The 27,729-nt window shown below is 38.0% G+C and overlaps 1 protein-coding gene and 1 pseudogene across 1 annotated transcript in view; one reads left to right on the top strand and one right to left on the bottom strand.

Annotated features, from left to right (window-relative positions):
• Ammecr1 (AMMECR nuclear protein 1) overlaps positions 1 to 27,729 on the top strand; it is a 179,208-nt gene that overhangs the window by 131,343 nt on the left and 20,136 nt on the right. Inside the window, exon 3 of the mRNA XM_055604997.1 lies at positions 10,068 to 10,182. Coding sequence (XP_055460972.1) covers positions 10,068 to 10,182 — 115 coding nt within the window. The remainder of the gene's footprint in view (positions 1 to 10,067; positions 10,183 to 27,729) is intronic.
• On the bottom strand, positions 20,910 to 27,517 carry LOC129674851 (ubiquitin-conjugating enzyme E2 S-like; annotated as a pseudogene).

Here is a 27,729-nt window from a genome sequence, read left to right on the forward strand (position 1 = left end):
GAAGTTAACTTGGTCCAATTTTTCCTCTTGGCATTTTGTAATTTATTATTTTAAGAGGGGTTTTACACATATCCATGTGTTATTTATTATTCCACATACTGCAAAGCTGAATATCATTTATCTAAAATGCTCAGGATCAGACGTGCTTCAGATTTTGGATGATTTTCCATTGTTGGGTTATTTGCCATACATAATGTGAATCGGAAATCTGAAATACTCTAAAATCCAAAATATTTTGAACCTTCTGTAGGTGCTCAAAAATTTTTGGATTTTGGAGTATATTGGACTTTAGGTTTTCCCAGTCAGCCATTACTATTCTAGCCTATGTTGTCCTTCTCATAAACGACAGATAGTAAATGCTTCAACGATATTTTGAAAATGAAAGAAAGGCTTTTCAAAGATGTTTGTTAAAATCTTCTCATAGTGCGACTGAAGGGTTAAGTTAATCCTGTACCTCCTGGGGCATAAGCTTAAAAAATACACCCACTATCAGAGTTCTTCAACAGGCACTACTTATTAAACATCTAGTGTATGCAAGTAATTTCTGCAGTTATTATTTGTCCTTTATTATTTATTCTGTACTTATTTCTTATTCTTTTATTGTTATAGTATCACTGTGAGACCAGGGACTGGTCTGGTTAAAGGAAGGGAGCAACAGGACTAAGCTTGATCCTTTAGTTGCACATGGGAAGATTTTAACAAGCAGCTTTGAAAAGCCTTTGTTTCATTTTCAAAATATTTATTAAGCACTTACTATCTGTCATTTATGAGGAATACAGAGGAACTATTATTATCTTTCTTTTATAAATGAAACTTCCACAGATAAAGACATCACACAGCTAACATACAGTGAAGCCAACATCCACATGCAAGGATTTCTGATTTGAGGACCTAAGCTCTAGATCACATTAATATATTAGGTTCTATACAATTAGGAAATGGTGCTCATATGTTAATTGACACTTCAGTTTTTTGTTTTTTGTTTTTTGTTTTTTTTTTTTTCATTTTATGTCCTGTATTTAGTGGCTCCACCATTGAGACATACTTTCAATTGCTGCACAGAGATATTCCCTCAGGAATATAAACAAAGTTTTTAAATTCTAAGGAAGTTAAGAAGTAATTCATTCAGAGACATGTAAAAGTGCTTCCCTGTAATCCCAGCATTTGGAAAGCTGAAGCAGAAATATTGTGAATTGGTAGCTAGCCTGAGCTGCTTAGTGAGACCTTGTTTCAAGAAATTCAACAAGTTGGGTATGGTGATGCATGCTTTCCATCCCAGGACACCTTTAATCCTACACAGAGGCATGTGGACCTCTACATTGAAAGCCAGCCTCATCCAAAAAGCGAGTTCCAGGCTAGCTGAGGCTACATAGTAAGACTATCTCAAAACCAAATACCAACCAAACAATAGCAATGAAAGTTAAGTTATAGTGCCCTAACTTAAATGAGGGTAACATCCATTGGAGATTTTACTCTTCATCAGACTATTATTCTATTGCAGTCACTAATCTTGTTTTGAAATTTGCCAAAATGGAAATTGTTCATGGCCATAGTATAGTCTTTTTTTAAAATCTGCACAGTCTTTCCTTTCCAATATAATGAGAGTACTATTCTTATCGTGTGTAGTGATGAATGACTCAAACTCATATTGAGTCTTAAAGATGAACCAGATTCATGAAGTGAAAATTAAATTACCATATACTCTGGCAGAATATATATTTTAAAGATTTTCATCAGAAAAAAGTAAAATAAAATAATTGTTTCAAGTTGTTTGTTTACAAAACCAGGATAAAACAATTCAGAAACACCACAGAGAAAGCATTACGTGGACATTACACAAGAGGAAATGTGATATATTTGCCATATGCACATTTAGCCATTTGTTTCTTCAGGTATCATGTATTTTGGAATGTTCATCTTGCTCCACTTAATCAAATTTGCAACCAGTTTCTCTAGTTATGAAAAGAAAAGCTTGGAGCCTACAGAGGCAGGCTCAAAGAGGAAATTCCTGGTGGGCAGGCTGTCTCAAAGAGAATTCTCAACAGAGGAACATCCAAAGGCACAGAAACACTTAAAGAAATGTTCAACATCCTTAGTCATCAGGGAAATGCAAATCAAAAGAACCCTGAGATTTCACCTTACACCCATCAGAATGGCTAAGACCAAAAGCTCAAGTGACAGTTTATGCTGGAGAGGATGTGGAGAAAGGGGAACCCTCCTGCATTGCTGGTGGAAATGTAAACTGGTACAACCACTTTGGAAATCAGTCTGGTGCTTTCTCAGACAATTAGTAATAGTGCTTCCTCAAGATCCAGCTACAGCACTCTTAGGCATATATCCAAAATATGCTCAAGTATAAAAGGACATTTGCTCAACCATGTTTGCAGCAGCTTCATTTTAATAGCCAGAAGCTGGAAACAACCCAAATGTTCCTCAGTTGAGGAATAGATACAGAAATTGTGGTACATTTACACACTGGAATTCTACTCAGCAATTAAAAACAAGGAAATCATGAAACTTGCAGGCAAATGATGGGATCTAGAAAAGATCATCCTAAGTGAGTTATTCAAGAAGCAGAAAGACACGCATGGTATATACTCACTTATAAATGGATATTAGACATATAATATAGGATAATCATAATAAAATTTGTACACCTAAGGAAGCTAATCAAGAAGAAGGACTCTGGTAAGATGCTCAATCTTCATTCAGAAGAGCACAGGCTTTTAAAATAGTATTTCTTCTTTTATTTTTGAGACTATAATATAAATATATGCAGGCACTTTAAGAATCCAAGAACCCCAATAAAAGGCCAGTTGGGTGAAAGCACTCTTGAAGGCTAAATGAATTTATAGGAACCGAAGAATACATAGCAAACCCTGTAAGCCACTGCCCTTTATTCCCTCACCCATATAATTCTCCCTTCCTTGTTTTCTTTCTTCTCCCTTTGCATGTGTATCCTTACTGGAGACTTTTCTAGGTGTCCAACATGCATACTTTTCCCCCCCTCCCATTTTCCTTTCCTCATTTTTTTTTCTTTTCTTTCCTTCCTTTCAGCCCCCTTGGTTTTATTCTGGCCTTGTGTCCTTTTCTCCAATCCTTATGAATTGCTTATTATAATACCACACTAAAATGGGCTTCAAGATCAGCAGCAGAAATGTTTATTAAGCAGAAAATAAATTGCCTTTATAACTATTAAGGAAATAACACTTCATACTCAGGCAACAGTGTACATATGATATAGAGTTAGAAATTTCCTTGCATAGCCCTCACCAAAATCAAGTTCTCTTTCATTTCTCCTGTTGACAGTGTGCTTAGGTTTGAGCAATAGTTACATGTTTACATTATTTCTTGTGTCCCATTGTTTCTTGAATATGAAAAAGCTAAAACACACTACTCAATAAGAAAGCTATGTATAAATTTTCAGATGCGGGTTTAGGATTCTAGTTTTCTAAGTTTCTGAGGTGCAAGGGAGTCACATGTGCATTATGTTCTAGGGAGCCCACTAATGCATGGGAATGGCAAAATCATTAATTTCCCAATGGCCTAAACCTCTCAGAAAGAAATTTTAAAAGGAATTCATCCACACTTCACTTGCTACTCTTTACCTATCTCAACAGCAATACGTAATTGTGGATTTAATTACTTGGGCTGCAAAATGACTGTTTATAATAGGAAACCCCTGTCACTTTGGTATCTTCTCACTAATTAACAAACTCTTTTTCAGGAAGCGAATGAATGGCTTGACAAATGCACTTCAGTCATTTCTATTGCATATAATAATATTATTTAAGATGAGCCTCATAATATCTAATGTTTTACCTCTCCAGCTTTGTTTTATTTCATTTTTAGCAGATGCTCTCACAAGTCTCTTGATTCCTTGATAGCTGGAGTCTTATTTTCTTAACATACTCATTGAAGGGCTGTTTAACATTAGATATTAACTTTGACAGATGTTAATGCTGCTTCTCAATTATGTGAAATGTGTACTTGGGAAGGTGTCAAATTGAACTGAATACATTTGAATTTGGAATTTGAACTAAATTGTTTTTTAAACCTTTCAGATCCATCATATAGTTGGCGGGGCAGCCAGCTGATTTTGTGCAGAAACGTTTTGGTTATTTTCCCTAGGACTATGTAAAGATTAGAAAATAGCATCTTATCATTTCAAAGAGAATTTAATTATCAATTTACTACAAGATCTACTTGTCAGCTTCTTAAGATCCCTTAAATTTAAATTGGCAGATACTCATTGGGTATAAAATGTTTTCAATGGACAATATTAATAATTTATTGTTGCAGATTTCCAAAAACCAAGAAGTTTAGGAAATTTTACCATTTGGCTACCAATGAATACTGCTGAATGATTATATATCTTGTTTTAGGCAGAGAGACTGCAGGTTTGAGATCAGAATTGACAAGTAAGACAATTGCATGGTTTTCTAATTTAAAACTATTATCTAGTCAAAGGTCAAGACTAACATGATGATACTAGAAAGAATTTGGGACTTGAGCCAAAAATGTGGGTTATAAATTTATCTCCATTTTTTTTTAATTGGGTCCCCTCATATAAGTCATTGCCCAACTTTAAAATGTGGCATCCTCTCCAAAGACTAAGGTTTAACAGTGGGTATCTATCGTATATTCTAAAAAGAAGTTGGTTGAGGTAAGCTGAATTCTCTTGTGTATCAGCTGTTCACACCAGCCTAGCAGCTAGTAGGTTTGTCTCCAGCTAAATTTTTATCTCTTTACGATCCCTTAAATCCTTGCCTGGGCTTTCATTGCCAGTGTATTTCTATAAGAATTTTCATTGAGAGCCATTAATGTTTCTCTGCTCAGAACTTTAATGAAAAATTACTTGGAGATAGGTGAAAAAGGTGAAAAATTCTACCCATGCCCCACCCCAAGTCCACTGATAGGGGAGGTCTTCCTCTCCTTCCTTCTGATCCTAGTCTATCAGGTCATATCAGGAGTAGCTGCATTGTCCTCCTCTGTGGCCTGGTAAGGCTGCTCCCCCTTCAAGGGGAGGTGATCAAAAAGCAGGCCAATCAGTTCATGTCAGAGACAGTCCCTGTTCCCATTACTATGGAACCCACTTGGACACTGAACTGCCATGGGCTACATCTGTGCAGGGGTTCTAGGTTACGTCCATGAATGGTCTTTGGTTGGAGTATCAGTCTCAGAAAAATACCCCTGTGCCCAGATTTTTTGGTTCTGTTGTTCTCCTTGTGGAGCTCCTGTCCTCTCCAGGTCTTATTATATCCCACTTCTTTCATAAGATTCACTGCACTCTGCCCAAAGTTTGGCTATAAGTCTCAGCATCTGCTTTGATATCCTGAAAGCTAGAGCCTTTCAGAGGCCCTCTGTGGTAGGCTCCTGTCCTGTTCCCTGTTTTCTCCCTCTTCTGATGTCCATCCTCTTTGCCTTTCTGAATGGGGAATGAGCATCTTAGCCAGAGTACTCCTTCTTGATTAGTTTCTTTAGGTGTACCAACAGAATTCTTTACAGACCTTGAAAGAAAAATTCTCAACTTCATATGGAATAACAAGAAACCCAGAATTGCTAAAACAGTCCTCTACAATAAAAGAGGAGTCTGTCCATTCCTGATCTCAAGCTGTAGTATAGAGCAACAATACTAAAAACTGCATGGCACTGGCATTGAAACCGACTGGTGGATCAATGGAATCAAATAGAAGACCCTGAAATAAATCCACACACTTGTGGACACCTGATTTTGACAAAGATGCCAAAACCATTCAATGGAAAAAAGATAGCATCTTCAACAGATGGTGCTGGTCTAACTGAATATCTAAAAGTAGAAAAATGCAAATAGATCCATATTTATCACCCTGCACAAAACTAAAGTCCAAGTGGATCAAATACCTCAATATAAAGCCAGACACACTAAACCTGTTAGAAGAAAAAGTGGGGAAGAGCCTTGAACTCATTGGCACAGGAGACAACTTCCTGAACAGAACACCAACAGCACAGGCTCTACGAGCAACAATCAATAAATGGGACTATTCAAGAGGGAGGACTCTGGTAAAATGCTCAATCCCGATCCCGAAAGGCAAAGAGGATGGACATCAGAAGAAGAAGAAACAGGAAACAAGTTAGGAGCCTGTCACAGAGGGCCTCTGAAAGGCTCTGCCCTACAGACTATCAAAGCAGATTCTGAGACTTACGGCCAACTGTTGGGCAGAGCACATGGAATCTTATGAAAGAAGCAGGAAATAGTAAGATCTGGAGTGGACAGGAGCTCTACAAGGAAAGCAACAGAACCAAAAAATCTGGGCACAGGGGTCTTTCCTGAGACTGATACTCCAACCAAGTACCATGCATTGAGATAATCTAGAACCCGTGCACAGATGTAGCCCATGGCAGTTCAGTGTCCAAGCGGGTTCCATAGTAATGGGAACAGTGACTGCCTCTGACATGAACTGATTGGCTTGCTCTTTGATCACTTCATCCTGATGGGTGAGCAGCCTTACCAGGCCACAGAAGAAGACAATGCAGCCACTCCTGATGAGACCTGACAGACAAGGATCAGAAGGAAGGAGAAGAAGTCCTCCCCTATCAGTGGACATGGAGAGGGGCATGGGTGGAGAAGGGGAAAGGAAGGTGGGATTGGGAGGGAGGAAGGGAAGGAGGGAGCTATGGGGGGATACAAAATGAATAAAGTGTAATTAATAAAAATTAAAATAAAAATAGTAAAAAAAAATAAATGGGACCTCATGGAACTGAAAAGCTTCTGTAAAGCAAAGGACACTGTCAGAACACAATGACAGCCTACAGATTGGGAAAGGATCTTCACCAGCCCTATATCTGACAGAGGGCTAATATCCAAAATATATAAAGAAGTCAAGAAGTTAAACAGGAATAAATGAATTAATCCAATTAAAATGGGGTTCAGAGCTAAACAGAGAATTCTCAATAGAAGAATATGGAATGGCAGAGAAACACTTAATGAAATGCTCCAGGTCCTTAGTCATCATGGAAATGCAAATCAAAACGACCCTGAGATTTCACCTTATACCCATCAGAATGGCTAAGCATACCAAGTTTTTTGTTTGAATTTTTTTATACAATCAGACAGTTCCCATCATGACTAATGTCCCATTATTTATTATTTTGGAGCTTTGAAGCACTGTCTTTACATCTTAGGATAGTGAAGCACCACTGTCATTTTCTATCTTTCTTACCTTACTCATTGTTTTAAATGCCTTTTTTTTTTAAGTCCTAGAGTGACTGAGCAGGAAGGCTCTAGCATGAGAACAACTTGTTCCATTTTAGGTACTTGAAATATTTATCCACTTGAAATAGGTTTAACTTTATTGGGCTTGAATTACCCTTCTGTCAGTCAGTTTAGGATGTAAGGCAAACTGCGTAACTTATTACAAAGTATTGAGAAATTAACTCTATCGTGACTTCATTCCATGTATTCTTTTAGTGAAAAAAAAGATACAGCTGGTTGCAAAATATATCTCCTTAAAACAGGCCCAGAATTATACAAAAGAACATACAAACAAAAACCAATAGATGACAACCAATCCTGGTGAGGCTGTATAGAAATGAGAACCCTAATATACTGCAAGTGGGAATGTACAATTATGCAGCCTTTGCAGGAACTCTTATAAAATTAAAGACAATTACGTTTTTATTTTAAATACTTGCTTATTTGGTGTGCAAATGTTTTCCTTAAATGTATATCTGTACACTGCATGTGTGCCTTGTATCCTGTAGAGCTCAGAAATTGGCATCATATTCCCTGAACTAGAGGGAAACTGGAGTCACAGGTGATTGTGAGCTGCCACGTAGGTGCTGGGAATCAAAATCTTGTGCTCTAGGAAGAGTAGCCAGTGCTCTTAACTGCTGAGTCATCTCTCCAGCTCAACAGAATTATCTTAATGACCAGTAATTCTACTCATAGGTTATGTACCCAAGAGAAATGAAAAATTATGCCTGTTTAAAACTTATGTAGATGTTTACAGCAGTATAATTCATAATAGCTTCAGAAAGGAAAATAATTTAAGTGTTCATCCATCCATGAATATTTTACATATATGAAATATTGTATTTACATATGGATGAAATATTCATCCATCCATGAATATTTTACATATAATGAAATATTATCAGCTAATAGAAAGGATAAAGTGCTGATACACAGATGAAGCCCCAGAAACATTATGCTAAGTGAAAGAAGCCAAACATAAAAGGCAATATTTTATTTTTAAACATGATTTTTACTTTGGTGTAAGTCTAACACTACATACATAAAAATGGCCAAAATAGGCAAGTCCATGATGGCAAAAAGTAGCTTTGTGGTTACCAGGGAACTGGGAGTAGAGAGAACTTGGATTTCTCATAAAAGACAGAATTTCTTTATGAAGTAATGGAATACTCCAATATTGAGTAAGACTGGTAGATGTACAATGCTAAATATAGTAAAACTCATCAAATTGTGTACATTTAAAGGATGAATTTAATGGTATATAATTACTATAATAAAAATGAAAGTGTGTCCTATCACAGCTATTTGAAATTATGAAAGTATACCTAACTTATATTTTATGCTAGGAACTGGAAGAGAGAGAACAGGAAGTTCATGTTTACTGGGTATGTTGTTTCAGTTCAGGAATCTATGAATTTCTGGAACTAGATGGTGATGATGGCTACACAAAGTTGTGAATATACTTAATTCTACAGAAATATAGATCTTTAAAAGTGATTAAAACATTGGTTGATCTTGGCTTTTTGAATGACATGAACATTTATACCTTATAAATATATAACATCTCTGTATCTTCCTAAGTGGATTTTCTTTTGTGAAGTAGGATGGAAGTAGCACCAAAATGCACTGAAAATATAAATGCACTGAGTTTCAGAATGCCAAGGAAGGGTAGGACAGTAGAAGGGGGAAAAACGTACATAACATGAGCCCATTTCAAAAATACAAAAAGTGGAAGGAGAATGTATTTGGCAGTGAGTCACTTACAAGGGAATGGAATTATTTCTGAAGGCTGTGATAATTTGAATTATTTTTGAAGGCTGAGGTTGTAATCTATGAGAATGAAGCAGTGAAAAGGTTTTCTAAGTTGCTGGGTCAATAGTTTCATTGATGTTCGATAATCAGAGGTGTGTTTTGCTTGACCAGGAAGTGGTTTCTTATAAAAGTACAAGGAATATGGTGTATGTGACAGGCAGAGAGAAAGTAAGATGGGGGTGAGTAAGAGTGCCATTGATTTAGCTCTTCTACTCTTGGAAGACCATTTTTATCCTTTACAAGGGTCTCTCCAGAGTTTGGCACAGTGGTAGTTGATTAAAGGATCTAATCAGAGTTGATGAATGCAGAAACTCAGAACTCCCCTGATGGCATTAATGACCTCATGATCTCCTAATCAGACTTCTGTTATACAGATGAGCCCTTTTTCTTGTAGTTCCATGATTTTGATTCCTGTTTTCAGTTGTCCTTTTATAAGGCACACAAAAATTCTTGTATTTTTAGTCTGTGATTTGAATGATTATTTTCATTTTCTTTGATTTTTGTTCCTTGGTGAAAATTTCATGTCTTTTGAGTGATTTAATATTCTGTGGTAACTATTGCAACTTGTATTAACTTTTTATGTTGATACAGTCTGGTTTGCTATATAAACTGATGGTTACATATGATTATTTATACATTTTTCTCTTCCAGTCATTGTTTCAGATGCCTTCCAGCTTGTTTCTGCTACTTTAGTTTTTATTCTCCTCAGATGTAAAATAAAACATGTTCTGCTTTTACAGATAACATGGAGAAACATAAAAAATTGTTCCTTAGGAGACTGAACATTCACTCTTTACAGTTGAAGTAGTCACAGGATTGTCCAGTAAACAGACTCTATTAAATGAAAAATAGTGACTTCTAAAATCTCTGGGATTTAAAAAATGCCTTTGATGATCACTTATGAACCTTTGATACATTTCTGATTCTTCTTAGTTATTTACCTATTTCAAATGATTTTTAGTATTTGAACTTAGGAACCTTCATATCCAGTGATGGCTTTAATCTCTGCTGTCTTCAACAGTGCCCTTAAAGACAGCCGTTTTCCACCAATGACAAGGGATGAGCTGCCACGCCTTTTCTGCTCGGTGTCTCTGCTCACTAACTTTGAAGATGTCTGTGACTATTTGGACTGGGAGGTAAGCTTATAGACACTTTAACATGAAAGTGACTGCTGAGTAGATGTTAACAACTGGGTCCAGAAAATATGGCTTTCCATCCATTCTAACACAGAAATAAAGCTCCCCATTGAACAATGAGATGTGAGGGAATGATTTTTTTAATGGCCATATAGCCTGTGGTGTTAGAATCTCCAAATTGAATGTGGTGTTCAATTTTATCCTCTTACCTCACCTAAGCACCCAATAAAGGCTGTTAATAGGTACTAAGAAGGACTGACTGGAATCTGCTTCTCCCTGTATTTCCATTCCATTCCAATGCAGTGTGCTGTAACTGCCACAGAACGATTAGGCAGTCAGAGTACACATATTAGAAAGAAGGAGCAAAAGTTAGTAAAAAGTGTCACTTGGGGGAAAACAGTTTGTGACAATGGCAGAGTATTAGTAAACTAGAATGAAATAATGTGAGCTTATTTTTGGCTATATCAATGTACACATTTGAAATTATATTGACAATACTCTTCTATCTAGAGTATACCTGTGCATTGCCATTCTCAGAGATACCTGTATAATCATATATTTTCATTCAACTTTACTATGAGGGATTAAAAAGTTCTCATTGTGATTTACTTGGTGGTTGAAATAGTTGAGTGGCGGTCATTATTGTCTTCCTGAACATCAGTTATGTTGCAGCCAGTGTTCTACATGTACAGAAGTGGCAAGATAGGGTCTCTTCCATGATGCAGAGGAAAAAAAATATGTAAGGTATGAAGAAACCAGAGGTAGAAGAATGAAACAAGGGGAATTTGTTAATAAATAGCATCATCTCATACCTACCTATAAATGGAATTACTGTGTACTTCTGCTGGTTTTGAAAAATCATTCCTGTTGTTACTGAGACTTCGTTGTAACCAGATTTATTGTCTTCACAGTTAATTGGACAGGAATTTTATTTCATTTTTGCTTTCTCTGTGATTTCTTGTGAGACTATAGATGGTTTGTTCCACTGAAGTTCACTACTTCTGTGCATAGAATAATGTTCAGTAGATTCATCTCAGATGACCTCTGATATGAAATGTTTTTGTGATACCAGAGCTATTTTATTTTATTTTATTTTTTGCATAGAAGAGGATGAAAGTGTCCCTTTGGGATTTTGTGATAAGCTTTTTGTGTCATTGTCAGAATATGAAAGCATCCTAGGATCTTTATAAAAGAATGAAATAATTTAAGAAGACATACTAGAAAAATTGAAAAGTGTCAACTAAAATTTTCTACTTTATTTTTTGTTGATGTCCCCTCCCTTCCTCCTTCCCTCCTTCTCTTCTTTCCCTCTATCACCTTTTAGTTTGCTTGAGATAGGGTCTCACCATGTTGCCCAGACTGCCCTCAAACTCAAGACCCTCTTACGCTCTCCCTCCAGGGGAGAAGGCTTACAGGTATGCTTCATGACACCAGACCTGTTCAGATGTTTTTATTTTTATTTTGTTAAAGTTAAGTTTACCACTTAAGGACTATCCCCCAGAAAGTTTTACTTAATGGCTCCATTGATGAACAGTTACTATATTCTAGATGATTATTTATACTGTTTTAGGACTGTTGCTATCTCTTCTCCATCCAGAGTTTAATTTTTGCTTTATAGATTGGAAAATGTATTTATATATGAATATATGAATATATATAAATATCATATATATACTATACATATATATAGTGGTGGTGCTGTGCAGAGTGAGAATGGGGAAAGGCCTAAGATCAAGGGGATGAACAAGCTACAGAAGCTCTTTTACCTTTACTTTCAGCCACTGAGTTGAAAATACAGTTTGACAGGGAACAAGTCAGAAGCCTGTCACAGAGGGCCTCAGAAAGGCTCTGCCCTGCAGACTATCAAAGAAGATGCTGAGACTTATATCCAACCTTTGGGCAGAGTGCAGGGAATCTTGTGAAAGAAGTGGGAAATATTAAGATATGGAGAAGACAGGAGCCCCACAAGGAGAGCAACAGCACCAAAAAAATCTGAGTACAGGGGTCTTCCCTGGGACTGATACTCCAACCAAGTACCATTCATGGAGATAACCTAAGACCCCTGCACAGATGTAGCCCATGGCAGTTCAGTGTCCAAGTGGGTTCCATAGTAATGGGAACAGGGACTGCCTCTGACATGAACTGATTGGCCTGCTCTTTGATCATCTCCTCCTGAGGGGGAAGCAGCATTACCAGGCCACAGAAGAAGACAATGCAGCCACTCCTGATGAGACCTAACAGACTAGGATCAGAAGGAAGAAAAAGAAGACCTCCCCTATCAGTGGACTTGGGGAGGGGCATGCATGTAGAGTGGGGAGGAAGGGAGGTGGGAGGGAACCACAGGGGGGATACAAAATGAATAAAGTGTAATTAATAAAGAATTTTTTAAAAAAGATCTCTGTACCAACAAAGCTGTAGAAATATTAAAGGAATACATTAAAAAAAAAAAAGACCCTGAAAACTTACAGGAACTATATTCTCAAAGAGTAACATCTCCATATCTGCTTCTGCTTCTTCTTCTTTTTTTTTTTTTTTTTTTTTTTTTTTTTTTTTTTTTTTTTTTTTTTGGAGGGTTTGAGACATAGTTTCTCTGTGTAGCCTTGTCTGTCCTGGACTCTCTTTGTAGAACAGGCTGGCCTCAAACTCACAGAGGTCCACCTGCCTCTGCCTCCCAAAGTGCAGGGATTACAGGCTTGCACCACCTTGCCCAGCTAACAATTGCATTTTTAAACTTTATTTTTTTATAATTACGCTTTACTCATTTTGTGTCCCACCTGAAGCTCACTCTCTCCTCCCCTCCCAAACCTACTCCCTCATCTCCTCCCATGCCCCTCCCCAAGTCCACTGATAGGGGAGATCCTCCCCCCCCCCTTCCCTCTGACCCTAGCCTATCAGGTCTCATCAGGACTGGCTGCATTATCTTCCTCCTTGGCCTAGTAAGGCTGCTCCCCCCAATCAGGGGTAGGTGATCAAAGTGCAGGCCACTGAGTTCACATCAGAGAGAGTTCCTGTTCCCATTACTAGAGAACCCACTTGGAGACTAAGCTGCCTTGGGCTACATCTGTGCAGGGCTTCGAGGTTATCTCCATGAATGGTTTTTGTTTGGAGTATCAGTCTCAGATAAGACCCCTGCCTCCTTGTGGAGCTCCTGTACCCTCCAGGTCTTTCTATCTTCCCCTTCTTTCATAGGATTACCTGAACTCTGCCCCACAGTTTGGCTATGAGTCTCAGCTCATAGGTATCTGCTTTGATACCTTGCTGGGTAGAGTCTTTTAAAGGTCCTCTATGGTAGGCTTCTGTCCTCTATCCTGTTCCCTGTTTTCTCTCTCTTCCGATGTTCATCCCATTTGCCTTTCTGAGTGAGGTTGATCATCTTACTCAGGGTCCTCCTTCTTGCTTAGCTTTGTTAGGTGTACAGGTTTTTGTATATTTCTCTTATATTATATGTCTAATATCCACTTATAAGTGAGTATATGCCATGTGTGTCTTTCTGCTTCTGGGATACCTCACTCAGGATGATCTTTTCTAATTCCCACCAATTGGCTGCAAATTTCATGATTTCCTTGTTTTTAATTGCTGAGTAGTATTCCATTGTGTAAATGTAGCACAATTTCTGTATCCGTTCTTCAACTGAAGAACATGTGGGTTGTTTCCAAATTCTGGCCATTACAAATAAAGCTGCTATGAACATGGCTGAGCAAATGTCCTTGTTGTATACTTGAGCATATTTTTGATTTATGCTAAGGAGTTCTATAGCTGGACCTGACAAAGCACTATTCCTAATTGTCTGAGAAAGCGCCAGATTGATTTCCAGAGTGGTTGTACAGTTTACATTCCCACCAGCAATGGAGGAGGGTACCCCTTTCTCCACATCCTCTCCAGCATGTGTTGTCACTTGAGTTTTTGGTCTTAGCCATTCTGATGGGTGTAAGGTGAAATCTCAGGGTGGTTTTGATTTGCATTTCCCTGATGACAAAGGATGTTAAACATTTCTTTTTTTTTTATTTTAAACTATTAAAGTATATTAATTACACTTTATTCACTTTGTATCCCCCCTGTGGTTCTCTCCCTCCTCCCGTCCCAATCCCTCCCTTCCTCCACCCTCTGCATGCATGCTCCTCCCCAAGTCCACTGATAGGGGAGGACTCCTTTTCCTTCCTTCTGATCCTAGTCAATTAGGTCTCATCAGGAGTGGCTGCCTTGTCTTTTTCTGTAATGCTGCTTTAAAGAGCAGACCAATCAGTTCATGTCAGAGACAGTCCCTGTTCCTATTACAATGGAACCCACTTGGATACTGAACTGCCATGGGCTACATCTGTGTAGGGGTCTTAGGTTATCTCCATGCATAGTCCTTAGTTGGAATATCAGTCTCAGGAAAGACCCCTGTGCTCAGATTTTTTGGTTCTGTTGCTCTCCTTGTGGAGTTCCTGTCCTCTCCAGATCTTACTGTTTCCCACTTCTTTTCTAAGATTCCCTGTACTCTGCCCAAAGGTTGCCCATAAGTCTCAGCATCTACATTGATAGTCTGGAGGGAAGAGCTTTTCAGAGGTCCTCTGTGTCAGCTCCTGACTTGTTCCCTCTTTTCTCCTTCTTCTGATGTCCAGCCTCTTTGCCTTTCTGGATAGGAATTGAGCATTTTAGCAAGAGTCCTCCCTCTTGATTAGTTTCTTTAGGTGTACAGATTTTAATAGGTTTATCCTATATTATATGTCTATAATGAGTGAGTATATACCGTGTGCATCTTTCTGCTTCGGGGATAGCTCACTCAGGATGATCTTTTCCAGATCCCACCATTTACCTGCAAATTTCATGATTTCCTTTTTTTTATTGCTGAGTAATATTCCATTGTGTAGATATACCACAATTTGTGCATCCATTCCTCCACTGAGGGGCATCTGGGCTGTTTCCAGCTTCTGGCTATTACAAATAAGGCTACTACAAACATGCATGAACAAATGTCCTTATTGTGTACTTGAGAAACTTTTGGATATATGCCTAGGAGTGGTATAGCTGGATCTTGAGGAAGTTCTATTCCTAGTTGTCTGAGAAATCGACAGATTGCTTTCCAGAGTGGTTGTACAAGTTTATATTCCCACCAGCAGTGGAGGAGGGTTCCCCTTTCTCCACAACCTCTCCAGCATGTGTTGTCTCTTGAGTTTTTGATCTTAGCCATTCTGATGGGTGTAAGGTGAAATCTTAGGGTCATTTTGATTTGCATTTTCCTGATGGCTAATGAGGGTGAACATTTCTTTAAGTGTTTCTCTGCCATTTGATATTCCTCTGCAGAGAATTCTCTGTTTAGCTCTGTACCCCATTTTTTAATTGGATTACTTGATTTTTTGCTGTTAAACTTCTTGAGTTCTTAATATATTCTAGATATTAGCCCTATATAATATATATATAACATATTATATATATTATATATAATACATATATAATATATATAATATTAGAATAGTATATTTTCTGGATATAGGGTTGGTGAAGATCCTTTCCTAATTTGTAGGGTGTCCTTTTGTTTTGAAGATAGGGTCCTTTGCTTTACAGAAGTTTTTAAGTTTCGTGAGGTCGCATTTAACTATAAGAATGGGAATATTAGTTTTAGGGGTGCTACAATTGTAGTTGAAAAGAGAATGATGTTTTTTGGGAAGAACAGTCTAAAGTTTGCCTTTACTAATCATGAAAACCATTGCTACTTTAAACAAGGTGTTAAGATGGAACCTAAAACATTTTTAATTATAAGCTGATACAATTCCATTCTTAGATGCATGCCCAAATTAATTTAAGATAGTTATTAAAACAATAATTTATATTAAAAAGCTCTTAGCAGTGCTTTTCACAATAACCACACAGTGAAAACCCAAGTGATTATCAATAGCCTAATCCAGAAAGAGGGGGGGGGAGGATGGGGAGGGGAAGGGAAGGAGTGAGAGAGTGAGTATCCTTAGTAATATTGACTTACTGAAGAAAACCAAAAACTTTAAATTATAAAACAGAAATCTAAGTCCCTCATAATCTCACCATTTCATTTTTGAATACAGTCAGGACCTTTGTAGCATTTGTAGAATCTACAAGCACAGATTAAGGCAGCTGTAGACTGAAAATGGTTGGAAAACATTACTTCCATAGCAAACATGTACACTTCCTGTTGTTGGCTTTGGCTATCCTAAACTATGTTTCTTTACATTCTTATTTTTTTAATTACTTTTTTAATTGATTCACTTTACATCCTGATCTTAGCCACCTCCCTCATCTTTACATTCTCTGTCTGTGTATCAGTACATTTGCATGTTTACTTATATGTGTGATTATTATGTAAAAGAAAACTAGGAAGATGGCCTTATGGCCTCTATTTATTTATTAATTATGTATTTTTGATTGTCCATTTTGAGAAGTCAACTATATTGTGAAAGCTATAACCTCTTTAAGAAACTTTACATTGTCAAGTAATCAGAACTTCTTTCCCTGAATAAGCACCCTATTTTTTTATATTTAGTTTTAATATGAAATGCAGAGTGTTGTACGTGCTTATGCCATAGCAGAAAACAAAATTACTAAAGAATTTTAATGGAGAATTTTATAGTGCATTTGTTATAAGCAGCAGGTGGAATAGGGCCACTGATGATGTGTGTTACTTTAGTAGAATAACTAATTAAAGGCATCTTTTAAAGGTATGAAAAGTGAATAAAATCCATTAACTGATGTGTTGTCCTATCCACCTGCAAGGCTAAAATGATTGTTAAATGAGGAAAATTATTCACCAGGGAGAATTCCAACAAAATTTCCCTTGTGTTTGAACATAAAAACTTGTCACCACCAATGTTCAGTGTTCTTCCCTTGACAGCATTATGTTAATTTTAAATGACAGGATGACTGAGAGATGTGGCACTTTAGAAATAAAGAAACATTATGTAGCATGTTGCAATCTTCCAAAATGACACAGAGCCTGAATCTAGTATAGTTTCACTACTTGAGGTTTGTGTTTTCTTTTAAAACAATGTGAAAGGGTCTAAGACAAAAGACAATGGGCAGTTTGAAGAGTTGATTCTAGGTATAGTCACTTCAACTGCTCATTTTCAGGATGGTATAAATGAATAGGCTTTGTTTTTGTAGAACTTATATGGTATGCATGCTACCCATGATTTTGTTGGGATATAATGTACCACATTGCTGATAGGAGTCAAAATATTTTCTAAAGTAAAATCAGGAATCTTTTACTTCTGAGCATTAGAGGGAAGAATATTTAAAGGCATGAAGAACAAATGTTTTCTAACATACCCTAAAGTAGGAGGCTAGATGATATTTAGCTATTTTAATGACAATTGTACAAATTGAAGACTTTTTTCTTCCTTATCTGGCTTCAAAGGCAGCTTTTTGATTCATTTTTTAGTATATCATACTTACATGGAATCATCCCATGCTTAATGTGCTGGCCAGCATGATTCTGTGTGATTCAAAAATCTGTCCCATTAAAGCTAGACCTCATGTCTGTAGTATCTCTGTGTCCCTAATATAACAAAGCATCTGCCATTGTATGAGAGCCTTGAGGACTCCTGCTACTCAGAAAGCTGTGCTTCATTTTCAAAAGAACCTCTAAAGCACACCTCTTGAGTGCTGACAGTTCCATTTCTGATGTATCTGGTTCAGTTAATAATAGGGCTCTTCTGTAACATCCTTCATGAGAATAAACAGAGGAGATGAACAAATTGGCTACTGTCATTATCCCCCTATATTTTTTAATTTCTTTACTTCTTATAATTATAGTTTGTTCACTTTGTAACCCAGCTGTGGCTTCCTCCTTCATTCCCTCCTAATCCCACCCTCCCTTCCTCATCTCCTCCCATGTGATCAAAGACCCAGCCAACTGAGTTCATGTCAGAGACAGACCCTATACCCCTTACTTGGGAACCCAATTGGAGACTGAGTCTATGGGCTACATCTGTGCAAGAGTTCCAGGTTATCTCCATGAACTCAACTCCATAGTTGAGTTATCTGTCTCAGAATTCCCTTGGTCTAGATTTTTGGTTCTGTTGCTCTCCTTGTGGAGCGTGTGTCCCCTAGCGGTCTTTCTGTCTCATCCTTTCATAAAATTTCATGCATTCTGCCTAAAGTTTGAGTATGAGTCTCAGCCTCTGCTTTGATACCTTGCTGGGTAGAGTCTTTCACAGGCCCTCTGTGGTACGCTCCTGTTCTGTTCCCTGTTTTCTACCTCTTCCAATGTCCACCCCATTTGCCTTTCTGAATGAGGTTTGAGCATCTTTCCCAGGTTCCTCCTTATTGCTTAGCTTCTTTAGGTGTACAGATTTTAGTATGTTTATCCTATATGTCTAATATCCACTTGTAAGTGAGTATATGCCATGTGTCTACATCTGGGATAACTCACTCAGGATGATCTTTTCTAGTTCCCACCAATTGCCTGAAACTTCTTGATTTCCATGTTTTTAATTTCTAAATAGTATTCGATTGTGTGAATGTGCCACAATTTCTGTATCCATTCCTCAACTGAGGAACATCTGGGTTGTTTCCAAATTCTGGCTATTACAAATAAAGCTGCTATGAACATGGAAGAGCAGATGTCCTTATTGTATACTTGAATATATTTTGGATTATATTTTGGATATATGCCTAGGAATGCTATAGCTAGATCTTGACGAAGCACTGTTCTTAATTGTCTGAGAAGGCACCAGATTGATTACCAAAGTGGATGTACAAATTTACATTCTTACCAGCAATGGAGATGGGTTCCCCTTTCTCCATGTCCTCTCCATCATGTGTTCTCACTTGAGTTTTTGATCTTAGCCATTCTGCTGGGTGTCAGGTGAAAACTCAAGGTCGTTTTGATTTGCATTTCCCTGATGACTATGGATATTGAGCATTTCTTTAAGTGTTTCTCTGCCATTAGATATTCCTCTATAGATAATTCTCTATTTAGTTCTATATCCCATTTTTTAATTGGATTACTTGATTTGTTGCTGTTTAACTTTTTGAGTTCTTTATATATTCTGGATATTACCCCTCAGTCAGATATAGGGCTGGTGAAGATCCTTTCCTAATCTGTAGGCTGTCTTTTTGTTCTGAGGATAGTGTCATTTTCTTTACAGAAGCTTTTCAATTTTATGAGGTCCCATTTCTTGTTGTTGATCTTGGAGCCTGTGCTATTGGTGTTCTTTTCAGGAAGATGTCTCTTGTACCAGTGAGGCCAAGGCTCTTCACCACATTTTCTTCTAACAGGTTTAGTGTGTCTGGTTTTATTTTGAGGTCTTGATCCACTTGGACTTTAGTTTTGTTCAGGGTGATAAGTATGGATCTATTTGCATTTTTCTACATGTAGACATCCAGTTAGACCAGCACCATTTGTTAAAGATGCTGTCTTTTTTTTTTTTTTTCCATTGTATGGTTTTGGCTACTTTGTCAAAAATCAATATCTGTAGGTGTGTGGGTTTATTTCTGGGTCATCTATTCAAATCTATTGATCCACCATCCTGTTTCTATGCCAGCACCATGCAGTTTTTATTACTATTGCTCTGTAGTACAACTTAACATGAGGGATGAAGAAATCTCCAGACGATCTGTTGTTGTACAGTGTTGTTTTAGAAATTCAGGGATTTTTGTTTTTCCATATGAATTTGAGAATTTTTCTTTCAAGTTCTGTAAAGAATTGTGTTGGTATTTTGATGGGAATTACATTGAATCTCTAGATTGCTTTGGGCAGGATGGCCATTTTCACTGTGTTAATCCTACCGATCCATGAGCATTTGGAGATCTTTCCATCTTCTGATATCTTCTTCAGTTTCTTTCTTCAGAGACTAAGTTTTTTTCAAATATGTCTTTCACTTGCTTGGTCAGAGTTACACCAAGGTACTTTATCTTATTAGTGGCTATTGTGAAGAGTGTTGTTTCCCTAATTTCTTTCTCAGTCCTTTTGTCTTTCATATACAGGAGGGCAACTGATGGTTTTGGGTTTTTTTTGTTTTTTTTTTTTGTTTTGTTTTGTTTTGTTTTGTTTTGTTTTACTTAATTTTTTATCCAGCCACTTTTTCTGTTGATGTTTATTAGCTGAAGGAGTTCTCTGGTTAAATTTTTGGGGTCAGTCATGTATACTATCATATCATTTCCAAATATGATACTTTGACTTCTTCCTTTCCAATGTGTATCCCCTTGATCTCCTTTAATTCTTATTGCTCTAGCAAGGACTTCAAGAACTATGTTGAGGAGATATGGAGAGAGTGGGGAGCCTTGCCTTGTCCCTGTTTTCAGTGGGATTGATTTAAGTTTCTCTCCATTTAGTTTGATGTTGGCTATAGGCTTGCTGTATGTTGTCTTTACTATGTTTATGTATGTGTCTTGTCTCCCTGATTTCTTCAAGACTTTAAACATAAATCGGTGTTGCATTTTAGTCAAATGCTTTTTCAGCATCTAAGGAGATGATCATGTGGTTTTTCTCCTTCCATTTATTTATATGGTGGATTACATTGATGGATTTCCATATATTGAACTACCCCTGCATGCCTGGGATGAAGCCTACTTGTCATGGTGGATGATACCTTTTTTTTGTTTTGTTTTCTTTCGTTTGTTTTTGTTTTTCCATTTTTTTTTTTTTTATTTAAAAAAGCAAATCCAGGTTCTGGTGCTCCCCACTCCCTCCCCCACCACAGCCATAATTTAAATAACTTAGAGACAGAGTGGGAGGGACAGAACAGAAGGAACAAAGTAGAGAGAAGGGCCCACTACAGTTGTCTCAGTGCCCGCTTCTTGTCCAACTTTTTCTTGGCTGCCAGCTTCTTATCTTGCTCACCTGCATGTTTTTTTGCCATGGGACCCTCAGCTCCACCTAGGACCCCTGGGGTCATAGGGTTAGTGGAGGAGGCTCTAGCCCTACTGGCAAGGTCCCCAATAGCCTCAGCCCTCCCACTGCTGGTGCCACTTGCACCCCCATGGATTTCTGTGAGCAGACAACCCAGGCAGCATACTCTTTGCAGTTCTCCAAAAGCAGGCAGCCTGCTTCTTTGTTGAGTGCAGACTCTGGGTTAGCAGCACATGTTGGATGCCCAGCTCAGCTATCCATTCCCTCTTGAAAACGTTGACACAGATCTCACCTTTGTGACCCACATTTGGGTGGAAGATCTTAGTCAGGAAGTAGCCCTTGGGTGGGGAAGCAGGGAAGTCCTTGCCCAGTGGGAGCTTCATGCAGAACAGACCTCCTGCATAAGGGGTCCCCTCAGGGCCCTCAATGGTGACCTACAAGTCCGTGAGATCCTCCTCATTGGGGAAGACTTTAATGCCACCAGGTGGGTCTGCCATCAGTGTTGTCACCTCCTTGTACACTAGGTGGATGATGTGGGGAGGCAGATTCTCTCTCCTCTTTTTTTTTTTTGTTTTTTTTTTTTGTTTTTTTTTTTGTTTTAAAACCAGGTATTACAACTAACTGGGTATTTATTGTGTATCCTGGAAGGAAACCTTGAAATATGAAAAAGCTATGTTTTTTTATATTAATTACATTTTATTAACTTTGTATCCCAGCTGTAGCCGCCTTCCTCATTCCCTCCCAATCCCACTCTCCCTCCCTGGTTCTCTACATTGGAGTTCATGACTTCTGCTGGCCGGGGGCGGGTACCCCCGGCCCCCTTCCTGCACTTCTTGCACCATCAGCCTTGGCAGGGCAGGGGGAGGGGCAACTTCCAGCTGCTGTGGCCCTAGGGAGGCCTCCTGAGGACCCTGCTCCACTCTCCACTATCTTCAACTCCCTTTACAAAATGCTTGCAACAATATGTGTGCTTGGCTGCATTCCGGATGATATCTTTGATGTGTTCTTAGATTCGATTTGGGAGTATTTTGTTGAGTATTTTTGCATCAAAGTTCATAAGAGAGATAGGTCTGAAGGTTTTTTTGTTTTGTTTTGTTTTGTTTTGTTTTTTGCTTGGGTCATTGTGTGGTTTAGGTATCAAGGTGACTGTGGCTTCAGAGAATGAGTTTGGTAATGTTCCTTCTGTTTCTATTTTGTGGAATAGTTTGAAGAGAATCATATTTAGCTCTTCTTTGATGTTCTGGTAGAATTCTGCCCTGAAACCAACTGGACCTGGACTTTTTTTGGAAGGGAGAATTTTGATGACTGCTTCTATTTTCTTGGGAGATATAGGTCTATTTAATCTATTTCCTTGTTCTTGATTTTATTTTGGTAAATGGAATCTATCATGAAAATTGTCCATTTCATTTAGATTTTCAAATTTTGTGGCATATAGCCTTTTATACTAAGACCTGTTGATTGTTTGGATTTCCTCAGTGTCTGTCGTTATGTCCCCTTTTCATTTCTGTTTTTTTTCTAATTTGGATAGTTTCTCTCTGCGTTTTAGTTAGTTTAGCTAAAGGTTTGTCTATCTTGTTGATTTTCTCAAAGAACCAGTTCTTGGTCTTTTTGTTTCTTTGAATTGTTTTCTTTGTTTCTAATTCATTGATTTCTATTCTGAGTTTGATTATTTCCAGTCATCTACTCCTCTTGGGTGTGTCTGTTCTTTTTTTTCTCCTAGGACTTCCAGGTGTGCCATTATGTTGCTTGTATGAGATGTCTCCAACTTCTTCCTGGAGGCACTTAGTTCTATGAACTTTCCTCTTAACACTGCTTTCATTGTGTCCCATAAGTCTGGGTAAGTTGTCTCTTTATTTTCCTTGAATTTTAGGAAGTCTCTAATTTCTTTTTTCATTTCTTCCCTGACCAAGCAGTCATTGAGTAGAGAGTTGTTTAATTTCCATGTGTATGTAAACTTTTTGTTATTTCTGTTATCCTTGAGGTCTAGTTTTAAGCCATAGTGGTCTGATAGGATACAAGGGATTATTTCAGTCTTCTTGTATCTGTTGAGGCTTGCTTTGCACGTGCCTAATTTCTCAATTTTTAAGAAGGTTCCATGAGGTGCTGGACATCTCTTTCTTTAAGTTGGGAATTTTTTTTCTATGATTTTCCTGAAAATATTTTTCAGACCTTAGAGCCTGAAATCTTCTTTTTCATCTATTCCTATTTATTCTTAGATTCTTTCTTTTCATGGCGTCCCTTGATTTCTTGGATGTTTCGTGTTTGGGACTTTTCTGATTTTACTTTTTCTTTGAGAGATGTATTAATTTCTGCAGTTGTATCTTCGGTGCCTGATATTCTCTCTTCCATCTCTTGTATTCTGTTGGTGATGCTTACCTTTGTGGTTCCTGATCTTTTCCCTAAGTTCTTCAGCTCCACGGTTTTCTCTGTTTTTGTTTTCTTTATTGATTTTAATACTGTTTCCCTGTCTTTCATGATTTCCTTCATCTGTTTGAATGTGGATTCCTGTCTTTCCATAATTTCTATTTTTTTGTTAGTTTTCTCTCTATGTGCCTCTGCATGTGCCTCCATTTGTTTGGCTGTTTGCCTGTATTTCTTTGAGAGCTTTGTTTCCTCTTTATGTGCCTCTAATAACTTGATAAGCATAGATTTGAGATCATTTTCCTGTGTTTCTGATGAATTAAAATATCCATTGATTTTTGAGTTTGCTGGTGAAGCCATGACGTCCTGATTTTTGCTGGGTTTGATTTTATGCCTACTTCTATCCATCTGTAACCTTCACTGTTTGTTCCTGGAGTCTCTACTTCAGACTTGGTCTGTCTGTCTCTGGTGTGTGGAGTATTCTTCAGGATGATGATAGATGTCCACCGGTTTGAGAGTGGATGTTGGTGTTTCAACTGTGGCTAAGGGAGGAAGGTTGCAGGCACGGGTGCACAAGCGCAGGAGTGTACACGTAAGTGTGCCTTGAAGGACAGGGTGCCAGAGCATGTAGATGCCTGGAAGGGTGGAGCTTAAGCGCAGGAGGGGTTGCGGGCTGTGTTTGTGGTTGCAATATGCATGTGCGGGTGCCCTGAATACCTCAGTGGCCTACAAGCCTGTTGTACTGGCCTTATATTCAAATCTGTCTGGGCTCCAGGAATTATTTGCCTGGACTCAGAACAGGGCCTTCAATGTTGAGAACACTGTCCCAAGGATCCCTACATTGCACACAGTGGGGGGAGGGGGATCAGATGTCTGGCTGCTAGCGTAGAGGGACACTGGATCTGGGGTTCTGCACACAATCACTTGAAGGCTCACTCACTGACTCTAGCTAGCAGGCCTAATCAGAAAGCACAGGGGTTCCCCCTTGTTCTCTAGTCTCAGATTTGGGCCTGCAAGGGCAAATGAAAGTGTAGGAAGTCCATCAGCTCAGTGGCATCCACTGTTTGGCCACCAGGCTGGGAGACCTATACTTCAGGTAGACTTCTCTTCTGTGTCAGTCAACAACATGGAGGTTCCTGCTTTGGCTAGCCAGCACCGCGGCCACAGAACTCGGAGGCCCTACTGCTGCCACCTGTGCTATCTCAGTCACTATTGAGCCTCACTCAGAGACTCGAGCTTGGGACAACCAAGTCACCTCCAAGCAGGGAGGCCCATGCTTGGGGCAAGGGGAAGTGCAGGGGGGTGGAATATTTGCCACTCTCAGACCTGGAGATGTCCATGGTATTAGTACCAGTGAAATGATGATGTACACAACAGATTTTATATAAAAGAAGTTTATTGGATGGAGATGAAGAGAAAGAGAGAAGGAGAGATCAAGACATGATAGGGGGAAGGGGCTGCCCCAACAGAGAAAAGCGAGAGAGCTTGAGAGAGTAAGAGAGCAAGAGGGCAAGAGAATGACAAAGTGGCTACTTGGTCCTTTTAAGGAGCAACTTAACCATGGCTGCCTAGTGTGACTACCTGTCAAAGGACACATGATGACATCAGAGGTTGCTAGACAACCCAGAAGCAGACTGCCTAAATATTAACACATGGGTGACTTGGATCCAAATTGTCACAGCTCATGGGTTGTCCCCTCTTGCCCAGGAAGCCTCAATGTTGATGTTCTGGCTTCAGCTGCCCCTCCACTCACTGATTTCAGAGTTTTGGATCCTGTGTCCCTCAGATACGGTGCATGCTGGTCACCACCACCTTGGATACCCCCCTCCCCCCATATTTTAAAAGTTAATATTCTCCTTTTCACTCTTCTTCCCCCATAAAGGTTTCCATTTTATTTAGGTCCTCTTAATGTACAACCAAAAACAGAGTCCCCATTCATACAGACATGGGCAGCATGACTCACAAAGTCACCAAGTGAAATGACTTCTAGTTGCATATATACAGTCTATTTTCCCCTTGATTATTTTCTGCAGCTATGATGTACATTATGTTCTGATTTTCCTCTGCCTTCAAATTCCTGCCTTTATGAACACAAGGCAAACAAGAACTGAAAAATCAAACAGTCTACCTGGATCTGGAAATTGCTCCTCATTATTGTTTTCAGAAGGACCTTGAGATGTAGTAAAAGATGCTACTGTGGTTATAGAAATTCAGTCCTTGTCATGAAGCTTTGCTTTGAGTGTTGTTTAGAGTGCTGTGGAACATTGGGGAAAGAATGCTTTGCACTTACTGGACACCTACAGAGAAGCCTATCAGGGAAACAAGCTGTAAAGCAAGTTCTTAGAACCAGGTTTAGTCCATTAATATTTGGACCCTGAGTGAATGAGTAACAGAGTCCGTTCTCAGGTCTCTTGCCTTCCTGTGTGTATTGTTTGGTGGAAGAAGTTTTTTGTTTTGTTTTGTTTTGTTTCCCCTAAAATCCAGACTGCCTTCATTCTCCTTCCCTGGAGGTTCAGTTATAGTCCTTTTATATGCAGTTTGCAAGTATCCCCAGCATTTAATTTTTTCAAACTGCTGAGAAAAAGGAGACTTGGGTTCTATGACCTTTCTGGACCTCAGTTTCTATACTAGGAAATTGAAAAGGTTGGACTAAGGTCTCCTGATGGAGTGTGGTTCTCTAACAAACTCCCTTTAAAAAAAAATGGCCTCTGTTTTATTTTACATCCAGAGAATGAATCAGCCATTTAGAAATCATAAAAAGAGTTCTCTAACTTTTGAAATGGCCATTGTCAATGTAACTGTTGCCCAAAAAGTATATCAAAGAGTCCATTTTTTTAAAATTATGCATTTTACATTTCATTTTCACAAAGAATTCTCTTTGGTATCAAAATATTCTAAGCTATTAATGCCTTATTTTATTACTGTGTCATTTCCTCCTTTAAGTCAGCATTTTACATCTAAATCTAAATAAAAGTTGTGTTAGGGAGTTTAGTACTTTGCTTTGCAGAAGGACACAGTATAGTTTCTTTATTGTCTTCCCCATGATTTCAATATTAGTTATTTTAATAATTCAGCCTATATTGAGACACATATTCAGTCTTCAGCTAGACCTTGGATAAGAGTTTTCTTAATTTCTTATCAGACAAACATTTCCTACAGAATGTGTTTGGCCAGAGATGTTCTCCCTACCCCAGCCTTTAAACAATAAACTAAGTCATAGCCCTAGGCTTTGAAAAATATAAATAACTTCAGTTTCTTCATATTTAAATTAATCTTGTCATTCCTTTTTTAAAAAATGGTAGGAATACATTCTTAAAACTTTAGATGAAAAGCACACTTTATATTTAAAGGTCACCTATGTTGCCTTAACTTTGTATGGGAAACTTCATGCATTCAGTTTTTCTGAATGCTTATTATAATTAGTCATAATATAGAAATGTTTTTTTCTATAGTTACATTCTAAGCTGTCATTTATTCACTGTAAACTTTTGAGTAAGAACATTTACATTCATTGTAAATGGTACATAAATATGTTTGGCTTCATAGCTTTTGAATGAAATACTTCATTATTACTGCTCTATTTCACATCTTAAGTGATTCTTTGGAAGTTCATAGGGGTTATTGTTAGACAGTTCAGGTACTTTAGTGTCAAGCTACTAGGTAAAATAAACATTTTATCTGATTTTTGTTTGTAGGCCTTTGTGACTAAATTAGCAGTCTAAATCTCCTACATGGATCAAAATTATTACTACAAAAGTTAAGAACTGGTCTTTAGAAACTGAACTAATTATTGCTAAGCTAAAGTGACTAATTTACAGGGCACATATGTATTTTATTCAAGGGGACACTTGCAATTGTTGTTACATAAAAAAAAATAATAATCCATTACCTGAGGCAAGTCTTTACATTCAGCTATGTTAAAATATTACTAGTGTCCAAATGATGAATTTGTAATCAGTTATCACATTTGATTTATATTACTGGTATTTCACCTACAAAACTTTGCAAGAGGTATTGAGAGTGCTCCAACAACTGGGTATGTGATAGCTAAAAGCAGCCTAAGATGTACTTCTTATTGGCTCAGTTCAAGAGAAAAATATTTTTAAGTCGCTAAGTTACCTGTTAGTTATACTAGGGATTACAGGACAATAACACTACCTTTTCCTCCATTCTATTCTTCTAAAGAGAAGTTACATGTGTGTATCTCTTTTTATTGACAAATATATTCATGGTCACAGTTGTTACAATTTACAAATTAAAAGCTACTAAAAGGATAGAGAGAGAGAGAGATCCAAATTCTAGAAAGACTTTTAAAATTTATAAAATACCCAGTTTCTAAAGGGGTCATATTAACCAGATAGATACCTGCAGAACTACAAAAT

This window comes from Psammomys obesus, unplaced genomic scaffold, assembly GCF_907164565.1.
Source record: "Psammomys obesus unplaced genomic scaffold, mPsaObe1.curated_primary_1811, whole genome shotgun sequence".
Lineage (NCBI taxonomy): Eukaryota > Metazoa > Chordata > Mammalia > Rodentia > Muridae > Psammomys > Psammomys obesus.